Source organism: Diaphorina citri, unplaced genomic scaffold (genome assembly GCF_000475195.1).
Source record: "Diaphorina citri unplaced genomic scaffold, Diaci psyllid genome assembly version 1.1 scaffold1251, whole genome shotgun sequence".
Lineage (NCBI taxonomy): Eukaryota > Metazoa > Arthropoda > Insecta > Hemiptera > Psyllidae > Diaphorina > Diaphorina citri.
In genome coordinates this window covers 127,299-150,424 of record NW_007378680.1, presented here as the reverse complement: position 1 = coordinate 150,424, position 23,126 = coordinate 127,299, and the positions used below count along the sequence as shown (strand labels likewise).

The 23,126-nt window shown below is 38.6% G+C and overlaps 1 protein-coding gene and 1 long non-coding RNA gene across 3 annotated transcripts in view; one reads left to right on the top strand and one right to left on the bottom strand.

Moving 5' to 3' along the window:
• Positions 1-17,041, top strand: part of LOC103514976 (probable ATP-dependent RNA helicase DDX47) — a 33,805-nt gene extending 16,764 nt beyond the window's left edge. Inside the window, exons 9-10 of one of the 2 annotated variants that reach the window (XM_026827808.1) lie at positions 16,354-16,524; positions 16,708-17,041. In XM_026827808.1, coding sequence (XP_026683609.1) covers positions 16,354-16,487 — 134 coding nt within the window. In that variant the 3' untranslated portion in view covers positions 16,488-16,524; positions 16,708-17,041. Of the gene's footprint in view, positions 1-16,353 lie in introns of both variants that reach the window. The other variant, XM_026827807.1, reaches the window with a different exon arrangement.
• LOC108253104 lies at positions 57-1,489 on the bottom strand. The gene is made up of 2 exons (XR_001809666.2): positions 1,288-1,489; positions 57-1,211 (listed from the first exon to the last, which is right to left on the bottom strand). It is a non-coding gene; the product is annotated as an uncharacterized LOC108253104 (long non-coding RNA).
• Positions 17,042-23,126: the final 6,085 nt, after the last annotated feature.

Below are 23,126 nucleotides of genomic sequence, written 5' to 3'. Positions count from 1 at the left end.
GCAGAAATCGAACCCGCGACCTAGCGCTTACCAGGCAGACGCTCTTAACTCCTAGCTATTCCAAAAATAAAATCCACCAACCATCCCACACTCTGTGAATTTGATGTTGGTACAACTTGTTGACATAAAGCAACATTGGGGGAAAATGTCTAAACTCACCACTAGGGACCAATAGAACACTCGAGTTAAGAAACATCGAGCGTGATTGGTATTGGGCAAAGTTAGACGGTAAAGACCCGGTTGTATAAAGATACATTACACTCGCATTTGTGTAAGGTTTTCAGGAGTGAGAGGTGTGAAATGGTAGGAGGTCAGAAGAGAAATATTCACAGAGAAATGTAGTAGAACTGAATAAGTGGGGAAGCAAGGTCATTCAGATTGGACATAAGACAAATAGTTATTAGTTATTGGTGAATCAGCATCCATCAATCTATTATTCACCAGAAAATCAATAGGACATTGAAACTTTGGTCCCTTCCGAATTTATTTTTCCTATCTAAAGGTAAACTACTTCCTTTCTTTATTTGAGACTCAGTGATCATGTTATATTCTTTAAAATCCCAAGAAAAGGATATCTACCGTTCCATTTTAAGTAATTTCAAAATAATTTTGATGAAAAAACTTATTCCTACATAATTTCAAAACTGGCAAAATCAGAACAAAACCCCACTTGTATTGTCCCCCACTTATTCAGTTCATACAGAGTAATGAGCAAAGAACAGAATCAGAGAAATCCACTGAATACAAACACCAGAACTAGAAAGAGAGTAGAAAAATCAGTTCATTATGTATTTCAGGGCAGTGACGAATTACAGAAAAAAAAATACACATTTTGTCAAAATGAGGGGAAAGTTAGCTATAATAACATTTGAATAACATTCTTCGTTAGCTTAAATTCAAATATTATTTTCACTTGGATGTTTTTATAAGCCATAGGGAAAAATCTTCCTATTTCCTACATCAGTGAAACCATGTGGTTTACATAAGAAAAATGTACAAATCGGAAACGCTAAGGTCAACCCAGTCCTAACAATAGACACATTTCGTACTTTCTCTTATTCTTGTAGAGAAGAAATGTTCAGATTGTCCGGCACAAAGTCGGAACTTAAAATAATCAGTGCTGCAAGTTTGTTATTGTTTTTCGAATCTTCAGGAGCATAGTGTGAGAACTTGTTTTTAGGAATCACGAATATAAGTAATATTACATTCACCTCCAAAATATTGGGACGCGCGTAGGAAAATGACATAATAATCAATTCCTTTGCATCAGTAAACAACAACATTCACCTCCTGTGCATTTTCTTCACCAAATAGATCAAAAATTAAAATCTGTTGTATTCGATATACAATCATCATCAGAAATGTATGTAAGTACAATCAAGATCATAGCAACAGGGTGGACAACATCGGGACAAAATTCGACAACCAAAAAACAAGGCAAACAATGCGCCATATTACACGCTTACACGCTCAATAATCCACCACAATACACGCAATGTACAAAACAGTGTTATTGAAGGAAATTTCGAATGTTGACCACTAAAAAACTATCTCGCCAGCCTAGTTAGATTGGTGGGTTGCCGCCTTGTAAGCGCTAGGTTCCGAGTTCGATTCCTGCCTGGGGTAAACTTTATCGTAACCAGATTAAGGTCTTTCTCGGAACGGCTTGCTTTCCCTATCCTGTCCGCCTTCTCTCTTCAATTTCGGGAGGTTAAGAGCTCCGTTGTTACATATTCTTCTATTCAACCTCTTAAAAAATAGGTAGATGGTGTAGCTGATAGACTACCACAACAGCACCAGAACCAAACAGTTATTTATACACCTATCAACCTATGCAGATAATTTGTATTTATCTGCTACACTGAAGAAAAAACTATAGGGTGCCGGAAGCCCAATCGAGTGGCTGGGTCCGGAACTCTAATATTGAACACTATACCTACCGGGAAGCATTCCAACAACCTAAATCAGGGAAATAACCCAATAATAGAGTTAATAACCCAATGTAAGGCCAGCCACTCATCATTCAAGTGAAATACGAAAAGTTCTTTCAGTTTCCTCTCTACCAATCTACTTTCTGCTCTCCCAAAATTTCTCTCTCCCAAAATTTACTTAATTCTCTTCTTTTCCTGGTAAACAGGAGGGCGTGGGTTCAATCCCAGCCGAGGTATGGAATTTTATCCTCAATATAATTTGAGAATTTGACCACAATAATAGTAGTAGCCTACTGCTGGAGTAAAGGGACTTTTCAGTCCTATGCGAGTAGTATAAATAAGCACTAATATTATTTATTTATCAGGTGGACCTGATCAGCAGGTGTCAGGTCTACCTGATAGAGTCAGTTCTACTTGATGGTATGTGTGCTCATCAGGTATCAGGTAGACCTGACATTCGGACCTTTTCAGCCGTACCTGTCAGGTCTACCTGATAGTGTGTGAGCTCATCAGGTGTCAGGTACAAAAGATCAGTTCACTCAAGAGAGAAAAATCAGTTCAGTTCAATTTACCTTCATGCCCAGACGCTGATAGAATCGTGATAGTTTATTGACGGGTATACGAGCATTCAGTTCCATGTTACGTCGCACTCTGTTCTTCTTCTGTCGTCTAGTCAGTGTAGAGTGGGTGGGGTTAGGGTTAGGGTTGGGGGTGTTGGTCAGCTCGGGTCGGTTCTCCTTGTTGTAGTCCATGTCCGGAATGAGAGGGTTGCTGTCATTGCTGAAACCGGAAAGAAGAATCATTAAAAAAATCTAATACCGGACCTAACTGTAAATAGAAACAGTACCCCAGCTATGTAGGTAGCTGACATATATAGGGTGAAACAGAAAGGAGAAATCAGCTCCAACAAAAGAAGAGGTTTGATAGAGGGAGCTGTAACTGCTAAGGTCTTAGCGTCCTGAAGCGAAGAGAGAAGAAGGACAGAATAAGAGAAAGCCAGCCGTTCCGAGAACGAACTTTGAACCTTATCTGTTTAGGATAAAATCTGTCTTCTCTGTCCGCACCTAGCATTTAAAAAGAAGTCGAGTCGCTGTACTCTCCAAGGAGTCCAAGGTAACTACGCTGGTGGAAAATGTATTTGAACTTCGAGTAGTTATTAGGTATAATTTAGTATCATCATGCCATGTCACTGGTAATGATGCCATGGTAGAGAGTTCATCATCCAAAATGTTACCTCCTATATACCGGACCTAACTGTAAATAGAAACAGTACCCCAGCTATGTAGGTAGCTGACATATATAGGGTGAAACAGAAAGGAGAAATCAGCTTCAACAAAGGAAGAGGTTTAATAGAGGGAACTGTAACTGCTAAGGTCTTATGGTCCCGAAAGCGAAGAAAGAAGGAGGACAGAATAGGAGAAAGCCAGCCGTTCCGAGAACGAACCTTGAACCTAATCTGTTTAGGATAAAATCTGTCTTCTCTCTCTGTCCGTACCTAGCATTTAAAAAGAAGTCGAGTCGCTGTACTCTCCAAGGTAACTATACTGTAACTAGGCTGGTGGAAAATGTATGTGAACTTCCGTGATGGAAATTTACAAAAGTGAGAACTTATGTGAGAAGTTGCGAGCGCCACAGTCGAACGGATTATCAGGTCTATTACATGTTGTCTCTCACTTCGGATTCACCCTGTACTGCAGAAAGTTATATCGATTAGCTACCCGGTAATTCAGTGTAGGTAATTGAGTTTGAACGGATTTTAATCATAGGTATCATTTAGGTATGGAGATGGAGAGTTACATATCAATTAGATACATAAATAGACATATTATAACTAGATAAATACATAAGTATGTACCTACATATATCGATGGATAGCTAGTTACATACATATCACTATTACATAGGTAGAAGATTTGCTAAGGTACCTACACATCAATTACTGGATACGGTAGCTAAATGTTTATGTTATATGTTTATGAATGTAGAATTGTAGACAGACAAATCTATAATTACCTAATAGATAGATACTGTGTAGTCTCGATGCGGGAGTCTCGACGCTGTGTAGTCTCGATGCGGGAGTCTCGACGCTGTGTAGTCTCGATGCGGGAGTCTCGATGCTGTGTAGGAGAGGGAGAGAAGTCTCGTCCTGTGTCTCGACACGAGCCACGGAGAGCGAGACTGTAGTGTTGTCATCTGTGAACAAGTAGAGGATAGTCTCGGTTAGAAGATAGATGGGAATCATGACATTAAATTTACAAATCAATGGACAAAACAGTTATTAAAGGAAATTTCGAATGTTGACCAATAAAAAAACTATCTCGCCAGCCTAGTTAGATTGGTGGGTTGCGCGCCTGCCTTGTAAGCGCTAGGTCCCGAGTTCGATTCCTGCCTGGGGTGAACTTTATCGTAACCAGATTAAGGCCTTTCTCGGAACGGCTTGCTTTCCCTATCCTGTCCTTCTTCTCTCTTCGATTTCGGGAGGCTAAGAGATCCGTTGTTACATATTCCTCTATCCAACCTCTTAAAGAATAGGTAGATGGTGTGATAACTACCTTTGTGAATAGGTAATTTTATTTCACAACTAGGATTCACAGTGAAAATGAATCAGAAATGGTCTCTATCTCCCAGACTACACCTCCTATAGGTATTATTCAATGTAACGTCTGACAATGGTCTCTATCTCCCAGACTATACCTGTTTCACCTAGGTATTACTCACTGTAACGTCTGAAAATGGTCTCAACACACCAGACTATACCTAGTATTAGGTACCTTTATTGTTTACTGTGTAATGTGTATAATTTACACAACTATTGAAACCAGAACACGGTCTACTAAAACCTAAAAAAACCGACTGTAATAAAATAGTCAGGTAAGCAGGCCGTCTAGCCGTTCTGCACAACGCCAAGTCATCCACATATTTGAATGAGGCTAATGCTTGGGACATTCTCTGCCACATAACCTTTGGAACACTAAGGTTCAATTTATAGGCACCTATGTATAGTTGTAGGTATACTGAGAGAGAGAGAAAATTTATTTCAATGCATGCTCATTCATCAACCATCAGATTCATCAGTCACATCAGACTTTTTGGCGTTTCACATTCGTATCCATAACTGGGAGATCTTGTTTAAAACAATTTATTACGAGGAAGTGAACTGACCGACAGCAAAACTAAATTCACGAAATCTTACACTCACCTAATCTATCTGAGTAATCTACTATATTCTACTCTAATCTACTACTATCTACTTGTATTCTAATCTACTATATCTATTTATGTTCTATTTATTTGACTAACCAATGGTTATAGTACTGTTAATAGTTATTCATAGTCCAGTGTTCACTAACCAGTCTGATTGTTACGTAAAGGTAGCACATAATATTTTAACAACAATTTTATTTTGACATAAAAAAAAAAATTCTTACATCTTACATCCGTTTCTTTTTAATTATATCTATGTACAATATGTTACCATCATTATGTAAATAAAGTTTGATTTAATTGTTTAATAATAATAATAATAATGGGGTTTCAAAATTCAGGCTGGAAGAACTCTATTATTGGCTTATTTACCCTGATTTAGATTGTTGGAATGCTATATTATACTGTTGAGCTTCCCGATATTGAGTTCCGGAACCCAGTCACCCGATTGCCGGCACCCTGTTTTTTCTCAGTGTGGAAGAAAAATTATGTCAATGCATGCTCATTCATCAATCATCAGATTCATCACAGTCACATCAGACTTTGGCGTTTCACATTCGTATTCATAACTAGGAGATCTTGTTTATAAACAATTTATTACGAGGAAGTGAACTGACCGACAGCAAAACTAAATTCACGAAATCCTACACTCACCTAATCTATCTGAGTAATCTACTATATTCTACTCTAATCTACTTGTATTCTAATCTACTATCTATATTTATGTTCTATTTATTTGACTAACCAATGGTTATAGTACTGTTAATAGTTATTCATAGTCCAGTGTTCACTAACCAGTCTGAGTTGTTACGTAAAGGTAGCACATAATATTTTAACAACAATTTTATTTTGACATGAAAAAAAATTCTTACATCTTACATCCGCAAGGTTTGACAGAATATCCTATAAGTATACTTGTCATTCGAGATACTCGTACACAAGGGCTGAAAAGCAGCTCAAAAGTTAGTTTACAAGATTTGACTCTAGAGGTACCTACCTACATAGAAAGTGTTTCTACCTTTAAATACAGAGAGCTCAAGTGAAATGGAACCTAGTAGGGGATTTCGAACCAGAAGGTAATGAGTTTGTTAGACAAAGACCGAGGTCTTGACTATAATCAATAATTACTGATTATAGTCACTGAATCAATGGATTAATAAGAGAGACATCTTCCTCATGGCTTAGGAGTATTTAGGATGCTAGCAACAGTAGCAATGGAAAGACATCCTAGTAATAGTAATAGTAGTTAAGTATAAACAGACAAAATTTATTAATTACCTATGATAAATTAGGGAAAAAAGTGACTGTATTCACCAAATCACTAGTTCCGTTATTTTATTTTAATGTTGTTCTCATTTCTCTCTACGTCCTACATAGTTACCTTAGAGTGGTAGGTATACAATATACCTACATAGGTTCTGGTACGTGCTTCCTACTTAGGTAAAGCTCAAAATTTTAGGTAGTAGTTCCCAGTGATAGGTACTTACCTAATATACTCTCCAGTCAGTCAGGTAGGTATAGAGTATGGACATAGTCAGGAAGCTGAATAGAACCTACCTACTTCTCAGTACCTGCCTTACCTTCTACCTTCTATGCAATAGTAGGCACTGAAGAGTACCTAATAGGTAGGTATATTAGACTAGTATAATGTTAGTACTATAAGTACCTACCTAATACTACTTGGGTAATTACTCGTAAGTATAACTCGACTCTTTACCTACATAAGTTAATAAGAGTACTCTGAGAAAACAACTAGGGTGCCGGAAGCCCAATCGAGTGACTGGGTTCCAAACGGAACTCTATAGGTATCAGGAATCCATGTAGCATTCGACCACCTTAAATCAGGGGGAATAACCCAATAATAGAGAATAGAGTTCTTTCACCCTAACACTCGTATTTATGAACAAGAATGATCTTCTTAGATCAGTCTCAAGTCAAAATTGACCAATCAAATGCCTTGAGACTATGCTTAGTACGAACTTAAGAGCCAGCATTTTGTTCATAAATATGGGTGTCAGTCTCCTAAAATTTGTGACATCCAATTATACTCAGTTTTCCTCCTCCTCATTTTTCTCAGTGTACTTATGAAGCGTACATCCCACTACCAATGTTCTCATAAGTGGCAAAACCAAGTACCCAAACGGTACCAAGTACTTAAACAAGTACAAGTACCTTCAATGTTTAAGTACCAAGTACCTTGCCCCCTATCTCCTATCCTACATGGACAGAATTCTCTCACGATTGTTCTAAGAATCTAAGTCAAGTACCGAGCATCGTACTATCTATTGTTCAAAATAGAATTGATTATAATAATTGACATATCAAATCATGCTATTTTTTACTTCTAAATCTTGTGGTGATATTATTTTTTCAATTCACTTCATTTTTGACTGTTCGCGGTGTCCGCGAAATCCGCGAATCCTATAATTTATTTAAAAGTACGTGTGTGACATATCAAATCATGTTATTTTTTACTTCTAAACATTTTTGTGATGTTATTTTTGGAATCTAATGCCTTTTTTTACGTACCTTCAAATGAATTATAGGATTCGCAGATTTCGCGAACACCGCGAACAGTCAAAAAAAATAAAAAAAAAAATTATCACCACAAGGTTTAGAAGTAAAAAACAGTATGATTTGGTATGTCACACACGTACCTTTAAATGAATTATAGGATTCGCGGATTTCGCGAATACCGCGAACAGTCAAAAATGAAGTGAATTGAAAAAATAATATCACCACAAGATAAAAAATAGCATGATTTGATATATCACACACGTACCTTTAGAAAACATGTAGGATTCGCGGATTTCGCAAACACCGCGCAAGTCGCAAACAGCGAAATATTGGACCAAATCGAAAAAATAATGAGACCATAAGATTTGGGAGCAAAAACACTCAGATTTGATAGGTCACACTTGTACTTTATAAGCACTTTTGTGATTCGCGTTTTTCGCGAATTCCGCAAAAACCGCGAATCGCAAAAATTCGAGTGAGTAGTCGATTATACTTCAAATTTAACGTAGAAAACAAATATGCAATAAAAAATAGGGGTTCTAATTTCGAGTGAGTAGTCGATTATACTTCAAATTTAACGTAGAAAACGAATATGCAATAAAAAATAGGGGTTCTAATTTAAAAATCCAAAGTTGGTACCTGATTCGCGGGCTTCGCGAAATTTTTCGCGAATCGCGATATTGCCAAAATGTCCGCTTCAAAAATCAAAAAGTTTCGGGTTTTTTTGTTTTTCGAAATTTCGAACAGGCTCCGAGAAAATCAATTAAAGCATAAATTCTGGGACACCCTGTATATCTATCTATTAGGTACCTATAGATTTGTCTCTCTACAATTCTACATTCATAAACATAAACATTTAGCTACCGTATCCAGTAATTGATGTGTAGGTACCTTAGCAACTCTTCCATCTATGTAATAGTGATATGTATGTAACTAGCTATCCATCAATATATATTATGTAGGTACATACTTAAGTATTTATCTAGTTATATGTCTATTTATGTATCTAATTGATATGTAACTCTCCATCTCCATACCTAAATGATACCGTATGATTAAAATCCGTTCAAACTCCGTTGTTACATATTCCTCTATCCAACCTCTTAAAGAATAGGTAGATGGTGTGGCTGATAGACTACCACAACAGCACCAGAACCAAACAGTTATACACCTATCAACCTATGCAGAGAGTACCTACTAACTCTCTAATAGAGATATCATAGTAGATACCTATTGAGCGTCGCTTACAGCATTACCTACGCTACCTATCAATTCACAGTCGCTTACAGCATTACAGTATTCTGCTAGCGCTAATATTAGTACAAAAGAGAGAACCGAATCATTACCTACCGCTTGCATAATGACCCCATAAGAAAACTACTCAAATGAAATGAGTTCGGTTGTGGCTGAGTGCACCCGCGTTTACATTGCCATATAATTCGCGCTGTAACGCTGTTCCTAGACCGTAGCTGATACATATAACTCTCTTCTCGCCTTTATTATAGCGAGATATGCAAGGAGAGGGGAAAATGTAGGTGAATGAGGAAGATATGTATAAGAGATGAAAAGGAGGAGGAGATCTGATGAAAAAAGGTAGATACAAAAAGGAGAGAAAAACTAAATCCATGGATCATAGGGCCTCAGTAAAGTTTGTGTCAAACACTGAAATTTAATCAATTTTGTATTGCTTAAAGGTTAAAGGCAAAGTCTTTGACATCCATGTCCGTTTGGGAACGAAAAAGTTTGTTCAGAAAATTACCGCCCCGGACGGGATTTAACCCAGTATGTACCTCTGGGTTGAGAATCAGTGCTCTTGACCACGTAGGAGGTGGGTAACTTACGAATATGCTAAAGTAGATATGTAGGTATCTAACTATCTACTTATTTTGGAACCGAGGTAAACAGTGTTAACAGTTGAGTCCGCTTCTGTTTGTCATTTTATACAGAATGTAAAACTCGCACCGCTTTATCAGCTCTATTGCTTCCTCTAATTCCCTATACCGTAATATGAGTGCATGAACTCTACACTGTTAGAAATAATATACATACAGGGTGTTCAAACTGCAATGTATAGTCCGGACGTTAGGGAATAATATACAGGATGTTCATCTGAAGACGTGAAAAAAGAGGTTTGATAGAAGGACCTGATGTAATAACAGAGTCTTATCGTCCCAAAATCGAAGGGGATGATGAACTCTCTACCATGGCATCATTACCAGTGACATGGCATGATGATACTAAATTATACCTAATAACTACTTTCTGAACCCATTGTATACAGGGTAGACAGAAAAAAAAATGTAAACTTTCAGAGAACCTAAACTGTACGAGACGACAACCCTGTAAATGCTCTACCTGACTTATTTTAAAAGTCAAACCTTTTGGATGATGAACTCTCTACCATGGCATCATTACCAGTGACATGGCATGATGATACTAAATTATACCTAATAACTACTTTCTGAACTCATCGTATACAGGGTAGACAGAAAAAAAAATGCAAACTTTCAGGGAACCTAAACTGTACGAGACGACAACCCTGTAAATGCTCTACCTGACTTTTTTAAAAGTCAAACTGCGAAAGGCCAGATTAGTTAGCTTGGAAGGTAGCGCGCCTGTCTTGTAAGCGCTAGGTCGCGGGTTCTGTTCCCGCCCGGGTCGGATTTCATCCTAAACAGGAAAGGCTTTATCCTAAACAGATGAGATTTGTTCTCAAAACGGCTGACTTTCTCCTTTTCTCTTCGATTTTGGGACGATAAGACCTTCCTTGTTACAATTCCCTCTTTCAAACCTTTTTTTTCACGTCTTCAGATGAACATTCTGTATATTAGTCCCCAACTGCAGGCCCTACATTAAAGTTTGAACACCCTGTATGTATATTATTTCTAACAGTGTATAGAGTTCATGCACTCACATTACGGTATAGGGAATTAGAGGAAGCAATAGAGGATAAAGCGGTGCGAGTTTTACATTCTGTATAAAATGACAAACAGAAGCGGACTCAACTGTTAACACTGTTTACCTCGGTTCCGAAATAAGTAGATAGTTAGATACCTAGATATCTACTTTGGCATATTCGTAGGTTACCCACCTCTGTGCCCACGTGGTCAAGAGCACTGATTCTCAACCCAGAGGTACAAACTGGGTTAAATCCCGTCCGAGGCGGTAATTTTCTGAACAAACTTTTCCATCCCCAAATGGACATGGATGTCAAAGACTTTTAGCCGATTTCACCAAACTTCAATCAAGCCTTAATTGAATCATTAAGCACTGATGGGGAATTAAAGTTGAAAATTGCATTTCACCAACCTCCGTTAAGACATTTCTCCCATCAATTCACCCTACTAATTTAATGATAGGAAATTCTCTCATAAGATGTCCTAACGGATGATTTTTTGTGTTTGTTTACTTTTTTGGGATTTTTTTTCAGTTTTTCAAAATTTCCAGATTTTCTATTTTCTGAAAGAAAGTGTTTTGCTTATTGCTTTTTTTTTTAATAGTTTCTTTTTCTGAAAGAAAGCGTTTTGCTGTTTTTTAATTTGAAGACTTTGATCTAAGCTGATTTTCAATACTGTTTAAGTGAATTGATAGGTAGCGTAGGTAATGCTGTAAGCGACGCTCAATAGGTATCTACTATGATATCTCTATTAGAGAGTTAGTAGGTACTCTCTGCATAGGTTGATAGGTGTATAACTGTTTGGTTCTGGTGCTGTTGTGGTAGTCTATCAGCTACACCATCTACCTATTTTTTAAGAGGTTGGATAGAGGAATATGTAACAACGGAGCTCTTAACCTCCCGAAATCGAAGAGAGAAGGAGGACAGGATAGGGAAAGCAAGCCGTTCTGAGAAAGACCTTAATCTGGTTACGATAAAGTTCACCCCAGGCAGGAATCGAACTCGGGACCTAGCGCTTACAAGGCAGGCGCGCAACCCACCAATCTAACTAGGCTGGAGAGATAGTTTTTTATTGGTCAACATTCGAAATTTCCTTCAATAACTGTTTTGTCCATTGATTTGTAAATTTAATGTCATGATTCCCATCTAACTTCTAACCGAGACTATCCTCTACTTGTTCACAGATGACAACACTACTGTCTCGCTCTCCGTGGCTCGTGTCGAGACACAGGACGAGACTTCTCTCCCTCTCCTACACAGCGGACCTAACCTAACCTAATTTAAAGAAAATTATTAACTGTACACGTATTAATTTAGGTCACAGGGTTTAATTTCAACATTTTATTTATTCTTATTTTTATTTTATTTTAAACAAAATATATTTTTTTCATAGATTTGTATACATCTATGTTTTTTATTTACAATTTTTTTATACTTTTCACTTCTAAAACGACCAAAACAAACGAAAAATGTGCAGAAAAAAACCATCGAAAACTATCGATAGTCAAGCCTCAACTATCGATAGCGTTCGATAGTCAAAACTATCGATAGTGCTATCGATAGTTCTCCTCCTCTATTCCAAAGAGACGAGGTTTGTTGTCGGAACAGATGACTTTCTCCTATCTTGTCCTCCTTTCTTGGATTTCCAGACACATCGGACGTCTTACGCTCCGTTGTTACAGTTTCCTCTATTCAACCTCGAGAAATACATAATAATAATACCTAATCAATTTATTCTCTCCTATTCCTTCAGGTATCAACGGGCCACTCGAGGGCTACGTGAAGACCAAGCCTCGCAAGTCCCCACCTCCCAATGGCTATGGCGTGTATGCCCTGGACACAGAGATGGTTTATACCGTACATGGGCTGGAAGTAGCTAGGGTTACTGTGGTCAATGTAGATGGACGACTCATCTATAACACACTGGTCAAACCTGACTGCGAGGTAAGGAAAACCAAACACCTACACCGAAGTAAAAGGTTTTTAGGGAGAGATTCTTTTAAATGCCAAAAGTACTGGAATATTTCTGCGCACGCGCACGACCGTGGCAGTCTGTTAGGCCAAGTGCCGGTCTCATCACACAGTATCTATACCGTCACAAGTTCGTAACTGTCCAATAAAATAGTATTTCCTTCAGACAAAAAGATCTCATTAGTTTTCTCTTTTCTCTTTCTCATTATTCTCACTTTTCAAATTACACTTATTCAAATAGACCAGGGGGGTCTACAATCTTATGTTTAAGGCCAGGTAGACCTTTTCAGCCGTGCCTGTCAGATCTGATAGTGTCTGTGTGCTCATCACGTATCAGGAAGACCTAACAGGCGGACTTGATAGTGAGTTGCTGGCCTAAGTGTTTGGTATCTTTCATGATACTGTAGATCTGAGGGTGAGTTATACGTCGTGCTAACAATAGATCTAACCCGTTTCCTCTGCTGTGTTCTTCCCCAGATCATCGACTACAACACCAAGTACAGCGGCATCTCGGCCAAGGATTTCATTCGCAACCCCTACAAGACTCTCAAAGATGTCCAGAATGATCTGATGGGTTTTGTCTCCAAGGACAGCATCATAGTTGGCCACGGTCTGGAAAACGACTTGCGCGCTCTCAAACTCATCCACTCCAACATTATCGACACCTCTGTGCTGTTCCCCCATTCGTTCGGGTTGCCTTATAGACGCTCCCTGAAGTCCATCGTGTCGCAACTACTTCACCAAAGCATTCAGTCCGGAACGCATGACAGTTTCGAGGATGCGCGCGCATGTATTGACCTGATCCTGTGGAAGTTATTGAGTGACTTCCGGTACAATCATTGAAGATACGGCAGATGTTGATGGCGTACCACAGGGTACCAAATCAAATGCTTTGCCCGAGTCCAAAAATGGGGGTGCTGAGAATCTCTTCTACGTGTGTGTTCGTGTATTGTGGTGGATTATTGAGCGTGTAAGGGTGTAATATGGCGCATTGTTTGCGTTGTTTTTTGGTTGTCGAATTTTGTCCCGATTTTGTCCACCCTGTTGCTATGATCTTGATTGTACTTACATATATTTCTGATGATTGTATATCGAATACAAAAGGTTTTAATTTTTGATCTATTTGGTGAAGAAAATGCACAGGAGGTGAATGTAATATTACTTATATTCGTGATTCCTAAAAACAAGTTCTCACACTATGCTCCTGAAGATTCGAGAAACAATAACAAACTTGCAACACTGATTATTTTAAGTTCCGACTTTGTGTCGGACAATCTGAACATTTCTTCTCTACAAGAATAAGAGAAAGTACGAAATGTGTCTATTGTTAGGACTGGGTTGATCTAAGGACCTCCCTTAGCGTTTCCGATTTGTACATTATTTTTTCTTATATAAACATTACCACATGGTTTCACTGATGTAGGAAATAGGAAGATTTTTCCCTATGGCTTATAAAAACATCCATGTGAAAATAATATTTGAATTTAAGGTAACGAAGAATGTTATTCAAATGTTATATAGCTAACTGTCCCCTCATTTTGACAAAATGTGTATTTTTTTCTGTAATTCGTCACTGCCCTGAAATACATAATGAACTGATTTTTCTACTCTCTTTCTAGTTCTGGTGTTTGTATTCAGTGGATTTCTCTGATTCTGTTCTTTGCTCATTACTCTGTATGAACTGAATAAGTGGGGGACAATACAAGTGGGGTTTTGTTCTGATTTTGCCAGTTTTGAAATTATGTAGGAATAAGTTTTTTCATCAAAATTATTTTGAAATTACTTAAAATGGAACGGTAGATATCCTTTTCTTGGGATTTTAAAGAATATAACACGATCACTAAATCTCAAATAAAGAAAGGAAGTAGTTTACCTTTAGATAAGAAAAATAAATTCGGGAGGGACCAAAGTTTCAATGTCCTAAGTATTGATTTTCTGGTGAATAATAGATTGATGGATGCTGATTCACCAATAACTAATAACTATTTGTCTTATGTCCAATCTGAATGACCTTGCTTCCCCACTTATTCAGTTCTACTACATTTCTCTGTGAATATTTCTCTTCTGACCTCCTACCATTTCACACCTCTCACTCCTGAAAACCTTACACAAATGCGAGTGTAATGTATCCTTATACAACCGGGTCTTTACCGTCTAACTTTGCCCAATACCAATCACGCTCGATGTTTCTTAACTCGAGTGTTCTATTGGTCCCTAGTGGTGAGTTTAGACATTTTCCCCCAATGTTGCTTTATGTCAACAAGTTGTACCAACATCAAATTCACAGAGTGTGGGATGGTTGGTGGATTTTATTTTTGGAATAAAAAAATAAATAAAAAAAAAAAACTAATAAAAGATAAGAAATTGATTTTTTAAAAATAATAATAAAATTTGCAGTGTTGGATTTATTTTCTCTTGTGGTTTCTTTTCAGAGATAATGGACACTAGAGTCTAATTCAGAATAACTAGAATAGATACCTTTGAAGGGTACCTATAATATGTACATCTTCAGAATTACGAAAAGCATATAAAAATATTTTATTGTTCTTAAGAACACCTTTGGCCAGCGACGATAGCCTGTTGAATACACCTGTTCCCAACGGATCACTGAAGTTAAGCAACGTTGAATGTTGCTGGTATCTGGACAGGTGACCGCATAGGACACCACTTTCAGCTGGCTCTTTCGGGGTGCATTCAGCCTCGTGAGGACAATTAAAGGAGCTGGTTTACTTTAAGAGTTTAAAAATTTTTTTTTTTTTTTTTTTTTTTTTTTTTTTACTTCTATTTTTTCCTTATTTTTTTAAGGCGGATTTTTTGTTCTTTATTTTTTTAAGGTAGATTTTTTTAATGTGTCTTCTTTCTGGTTTCAGCAATGACAGCAACCCTCTCATTCCGGACATGGACTACAACAAGGAGAACCGACCCGAGCTGACCAACACCCCCAACCCTAACCCTAACCCCACCCACTCTACACTGACTAGACGACAGAAGAAGAACAGAGTGCGACGTAACATGGAACTGAATGCTCGTATACCCGTCAATAAACTGTCACGATTCTATCAGCGTCTGGGCATGAAGGTAAATTGAACTGAACTGATTTTTCTCTCTTGAGTGAACTGATCTTTTGTACCTGACACCTGATGAGCTCACACACTATCAGGTAGACCTGATAGGTACGGCTGAAAAGGTCCGAATGTCAGGTCTACCTGATACCTGATGAGCACACAAACCATCAAGTAGAACTGACTCTATCAGGTAGACCTGACACCTGCTGATCAGGTCCACCTGATATGGCGCATTGTTTGCGTTGTTTTTTGGTTGTCGAATTTTGTCCCGATTTTGTCCACCCTGTTGCTATGATCTTGATTGTACTTACATACATTTCTGATGATTGTATATCGAATACAACAGGTTTTAATATTTGATCTATTTGGTGAAGAAAATGCACAGGAGGTGAATGTAATATTACTTATATTCGTGATTCCTAAAAACATGTTCTCACACTATGCTCCTGAAGATTCGAGAAACAATAACAAACTTACAACACTGATTATTTTAAGTTCCGACTTTGTGCCGGACAATCTGAACATTTCTTCTCTACAAGAATAACAAAAAGTACGAAATGTGTCTATTGTTAGGACTGGGTTGATCTAAGGACCTCCCTTAGCGTTTCCGATTTGTACATTTTTCTTATGTAAACATTACCACATGGTTTCACTGATGTAGGAAATAGGAAGATTTTTCCCTATGGCTTATAAAAACATCCAAGTGAAAATAATATTTGAATTTAAGGTAACGAAGAATGTTATTCAAATGTTACATAGCTAACTGGAGGTAAGAAGAGGAAAGGAGAAGGAGGAGAAGATGATGATATGGAGGGAAGCACGGGGATTAGAAAACGAATCAAGTTCAGTAAGAACAACAAGAAGAATAAGAATAAGAAGAAGTATGGTGGTGGTAAGAAATAGAGAGAAGGAAAGGAATGAAGAAGCTATGAAAGAGAAAGTATGTATGTGTATGTATGTTGCAAATGTCGGGATCTTTGACCATTAGGCCATTTTTCCTCTCGCATCCCAATATTTCCCTACAATGTCATTGCTGGCTTCCAAGGCAGGACAGAAGTTTAGGTGTGAGGAGTTCATAGGGGCATTCAAGGAACATAAAAGACAGATGGGACAGATAGAGAAAGTAAACCAGCTCCTTTAATTGTCCTCACGAGGCTGAATGCACCCCGAAAGAGCCAGCTGAAAGTGGTGTCCTATGCGGTCACCTGTCCAGATACCAGCAACATTCAACGTTGCTTAACTTCAGTGATCCGTTGGGAACAGGTGTATTCAACAGGCTATCGTCGCTGGCCAAAGGTGTTCTTAAGAACAATAAAATATTTTTATATGCTTTTCGTAATTCTGAAGATGTACATATTATAGGTACCCTTCAAAGGTATCTATTCTAGTTATTCTGAATTAGACTCTAGTGTCCATTATCTCTGAAAAGAAACCACAAGAGAAAATAAATCCAACACTGCAAATTTTATTATTATTTTTAAAAAATCAATTTCTTATCTTTTATTAGTTTTTTTTTTTTATTTATTTTTTTATTCCAAAAATAAAATCCACCAACCATCCCACACTCTGTGAATTTGATGTTGGTACAACTTGTTGACATAAAGCAACATTGGGGGAAAATGTCTAAACTCACCACTAGGGACCAATAGAACACTCGAGTTAAGAAACATCGAGCGTGATTGGTATTGGGCAAAGTTAGACGGTAAAGACCCGGTTGTATAAAGATACATTACACTCGCATTTGTGTAAGGTTTTCAGGAGTGAGAGGTGTGAAATGGTAGGAGGTCAGAAGAGAAATATTCACAGAGAAATGTAGTAGAACTGAATAAGTGGGGAAGCAAGGTCATTCAGATTGGACATAAGACAAATAGTTATTAGTTATTGGTGAATCAGCATCCATCAATCTATTATTCACCAGAAAATCAATAGGACATTGAAACTTTGGTCCCTTCCGAATTTATTTTTCCTATCTAAAGGTAAACTACTTCCTTTCTTTATTTGAGACTCAGTGATCAGAAGAGAAATATTCACAGAGAAATGTAGTAGAACTGAATAAGTGGGGAAGCAAGGTCATTCAGATTGGACATAAGACAAATAGTTATTGGTGAATCAGCATCCATCAATCTATTATTCACCAGAAAATCAATAGGACATTGAAACTTTGGTCCCTCCCGACTTTATTTTTCCTATCTAAAGGTAAACTACTTCCTTTCTTTATTTGAGACTCGCGGGTTTGATTCCCGTCCGGGGCGAACTTTATCCTGAACCGATACTCTTTCGTTCTCGGAACGGCTGGCTGTCTGCTGTCTCCTATCATCTCTTTCTTCTTTCGCCGATTTTGGGACGATAAAACGTGTAATTCTCTCTATCAAAGCTCTTGGGAAGGAGAAACATTAGTTTTCATCATTCAAAACACGAAAATCTGATAGGTTCTTACCTCCAGGATAAATATCAGGTCTCCACATGACCTGTTGATTCTTGAGCAGCATCTTATTCTGACTCAGATTGTAATGTGACGGCACAAACTCCCGCGCCTTAGGGTCCAGGATCTTAGAGTTATATCTGCCGGGAGAATAGATGACGGCTTTGTTGGCGTAGAATTTGCTCTCGAATGGAAAGCTGAAGTTGATGAGTTGCTGTTGTGTCATGACGTAGTGAGATAGGTACTTGTGCAACTCTGCATCCTGAGGGAACACAAGGAATAGGAATTATTTGAATGACCTAATTTGTATTTATCTGCTACACTGAAGAAAAAACTATAGGGTGCCGGAAGCCCAATCGAGTGGCTGGGTCCGGAACTCTAATATTGAACACTATACCTACCGGGAAGCATTCCAACAACCTAAATCAGGGGAAATAACCCAATAATAGAGTTCTTCCACCCTATCACTATTTTCTTTTCTCAGTGTACTAAAGGTCTTTAGTGACGGGGGTTTAGTGGTTTTACCCTCTATTTGGCGAGAAGCTACCAGCCTACTCAGATTAATCTCACTCAGCTTGAGAGGGGCTGGGAAAAGCCAGTCGTCTCCCATTCGTATTCTAACCAGGCGCAATGTTGCACAACTTCGGTCATCCATTGGGGAACTGATTAATTCAACGTGGTATCGCCGCTGCCCATACAGTGACGATATTCCTCTACCAATGTAAGGCCAGCCACTCACTATTGAACCTAATCTGTTTAGGATAAAATCTGTCTTCTCTGTCCGCACCTAGCATTTAAAAAGAAGTCGAGTCGCTGTACTCTCCAAGGAAACTACGCTGGTGGAAAATGTATTTGAACTTCGGTGATGGAAATTTACAAAAGTGAGAACTTATGTGAGAAGTTGTGAGCGCCACAGTCGAACGGATTATCAGGTCTATTACATGTCTCTCACTTCGGATTCACCCTGTACTGCAGAAAGTTATATCAATTAGCTACCCGGTAATTCAGTGTAGGTAATTGAGTTTGAACGGATTTTAATCATACGGTATCATTTAGGTATGGAGATGGAGAGTTACATATCAATTAGATACATAAATAGACATATAACTAGATAAATACATAAGTATGTACCTACATAATTATATTGATGGATAGCTCTACATATATTCATAAATAGCTAGTTACATATACATATCACTATAACATAGGTAGAAGATATGCTAAGGTACCTACACATCAATTACTGGATACGGTAGCTAAATGTTTATATGTTTATGAATGTTTATCCTGTCCACTCTTCGACTTTGAGATGATAAGACTTCCGTTGCCAGTCTAGTTAGCTTGGAGGGAAGCACACCTGCATTGTAAAGCGGGCGGCCCTAGGTAGAGGGTTCTATCCCCCCCCGGGGCCGAACTTCATTCCAAAGAGACGAGGTTTGTTGTCGGAACGGATGACTTTCTCCTATCTTGTCCTCCTTTCTTGGATTTCCAGACACATCGGAAGTCTTACGCTCCGTTGTTACAGTTCCCTCTATCCAACCTCGAGAAATAATAATAATAATACCTAATCAATTTATTCTCTCCCATTCCTTCAGGTATCAACGGGCCACTCGAGGGCTACGTGAAGACCAAGCCTCGCAAGTCCCCACCTCCCAATGGCTATGGCGTGTATGCCCTGGACACAGAGATGGTATATACCGTACATGGGCTGGAAGTAGCTCAGCTTAACTCCAAACACAAAAAGCCCACTCCGAGGCTTAGGTGTAGGGGCGAACAGCCCTAAAGGATGGGTTAAGCTACTACGAATCTACGAATCTTGGCATTTAAAAGAATCTCTCCCTAGAAAACTTTTACTTCGGTGTAGGTGTTTGGTTTTCCTTACCTCGCAGTCAGGTTTGACCAGTGTGTTATAGATGAGTCGTCCATCTACATTGACCACAGTGACCCTGGCTACTTCCAGCCCATGTACGGTATATACCATCTCTGTGTCCAGTGCATACACGCCATAGCCATTGGGAGGTGGGGACTTGCGAGGCTTGGTCTTCACGTAGCCCTCGAGTGGCCCGTTGATACCTGAAGGAATAGGAGAGAATAAATTGATTAGGTATTATTATTATTATTTCTCGAGGTTGGATAGAGGGAACTCTAACAACGGAGCGTAAGACTTCCGATGTGTCTGCAAATCCAAAAAAGGAGGACAAGATAGGAGAAAGTCATCTGTTCCGACAACAAACCTCGTCTCTTTGGAATGAAGTTCGGCCCGGGGGGGAATAGAACCCTCAACCTAGGGCCGGTTTACAAGGCAGGTGTGCTTCCCTCCAAGCTAACTAGACTGGCAACGGAAGTCTTATCATCTCAAAATCGAAGAGTGGACAGGATAAGAGAAAACCAGCCGTTCCGAGAACGAACCTTATCCGTTTGGGATAAAGTTCACCCTGAGCGAGAAAGGACCCCGCGATCTAGTGCTTTACAAGACAGCGCGCTACCTTCCAAGCTAACTAGTCCGGCTTTCCCACCATTAAATACACGTTTAAAAAGATTTTCATTTTTATAATTATCCGTTTGGGATAAAGTTCACCCTGAGCGAGAAAGGACCCCGCGATCTAGTGCTTTACAAGACAGCGCGCTACCTTCCAAGCTAATTAGGCCGGCTTTGCCACCATTAAATACACGTTTAAAAAGATTTTCATTTTTATAGGTAAGTCTAATTCTTAAAATATTTACAAAATAGTAAGTCTAATTCTTAAAATATTTACAAAATAGTAAGTCTAATTCTTAAAATATTTGCTTTTTGCCAAAATAGTGAGCCTTAAATTCTAGTCCATTTTGTTCAAGTTTAAATGATCCCAGAGCTTTTTATTTAGGAGTAGCTATATTTTTGATTTTCCTTGTCCGTGAGATGGGCGTGACACATAATATATCTCAGTTAGTAGTCTCTTCATTACAACAGGAGTAGATACAATTCTGAACACCATTGTTCCAACTCTTGGTCACCTGAGAGGAGAAACAGAAAAACGAACATATAATTAGTCCTATGTATTGCACTCCATATTCTGGAGAAAACACCCCCATCTATCACTGGTACTGGTCAGTGGCTTAAGGCCATCACTGACTGAAGAAAATGAGATTTTTCTAAAGAGGTTTAAAGTATTAGGTATAAATGTCACTAAACCTCCTAAGGCGTTTAGTGACGGGGCTTTTACCCTTCATTCGGAGAAAAGCAAACCTCACCCAGCCTGATTGAGTCCGAGCCGGGAAAAGCCTATGGCACAAGATTACCCAGATGGTCACTCAATGAGAACTAGTTCATTCAAACACCTCTGGCTGAGATTATTTCCCATTATTCTCTTCATTACAACAGGAGTAGATACAATTCTGAACACCATTGTTCCAACTCTTGGTCACCTGAGAGGAGAAACAGAAAAACGAACATAATTAGTCCTACATAATATGTATTGCACTCCATATTCTGGAGAAAACACCCCCATCTATCACTGGTAAGTGGCTTAGGGCCATCACTGACTGAAGAAAATGAGATTTTTCCAAAGAGGTTTACAGTATTAGGTATAAATGTCACTAAACCTCCTAAGGCGTTTAGTGACGGGGCTTTTACCCTTCATTCAGAGAAAAGCAAACCTCACCCAGCCTGATTGAGTCCGAGCCGGGAAAAGCCTATAGCACAAGAGATTACCCAGATGGTCACTCAATGGGAACTAGTTCATTCAATGTACTAACACCTCTGGCTGAGATTATTTCCCATTATTAATGAACTAAAACTGAATTTGCGCGAAAGAACTACTGTCCGTAGTGTTATGGAAAACGAAAAAGTTAAAATCGTTACAAAGTTAAAGGGAGAACTCACCTTGCCCCAATGATAGTGACAATGTTCTTGTGTCAAGTACTCATAGTTGCCGCCATCTTGTGATTTGTTATTTGGCGCCCCTGGTGGAGAAGACACCAAGAAGAAACTCTTGCTGCAACGAGCACAAATCTTCTCCTGGGCATCCTCTTCTTTCTCTGAAATATGGAAAATGAGATGGAATGAAAAACTTGAAAATTATTTAACGAGGCGCGCCCCTGGTGGAGAAGACACCAAGAAGAAACTCTTGCTGCAACGAGCACAAATCTTCTCCTGGGCATCCTCTTCTTTCTCTGAAATGTGGAAAATGAGATGGAATGAAAAACTTGAAAATTATTTAACGAAGAAATCTTGGAAGTTTCTACGCTTGGAAATCGGAAGTCGCGTTACTCGTAATTGTGGATATTAGATAACGGACAAAACTTCCCCAAGAAAAATTAAAACACCTCCAGTTTGCCAGCCTAGTTAGCTTGGGAGGTAGCTCGTCTGTCTTATAAGCGCAAGGTCGCGGGTTTGATTCCTGTCCGGGGCCAACTTTATCCTGAACCGATACTCGTTCGTTCTCGGAACGGCTGGCTGTCTCCTATCCTCTCTTTCTTTCGCCGATTTTGGGACGATAAAACGTGTAATTCTATCAAAGCTCTTGGGAGGGAGAAACACTAGTTTTCATCATTTCAGCTATACCGACTAAACGGTTAGAGATATTGTAAAAGTTACAATAAAACACCTAAATAAGCATCATTCAATAGAATAAGGAAAGTCGTGTGATGTTCACACCAGATTTTTTTACTTTCTATTACGAAGTAATGAGAGAGTATTGGCATCGGTCCAAATTTGCAAAATCGAGAAATAGAGGTACCTAATATCTATTTCAAGCTTCAAGGCTAAGTCAAAGACCTTTGGTAAGGATAGGTGATAGGTCCAGTTTCAAAAAACAAAAATACCGATCTATTTTATGCCGTAAGCGATAATTTTTGGGGAATTTTTTTAGATTTTCTATCTCTCGATTTTTGTTTTCTTTTCTTTTTTCGCGTAAATTGAAGGTAGGTAGGTACATAGTAGGTAATGACGAGTAAATTGAAGGTAGGTTGTAGGTAATGAAAAGTCTTGTGCTGTTCACACTTTTTTCCTGTTGACTTTTATTTCAGCTCCATGTAGGTAATTTGAGAGGTGTTAGGTAAGAAATTCGCAACATACAACCTACACCATACGGGGTGGCATAAGAAATATATACTAGCACCGTTACCGATATGCGTTAGTA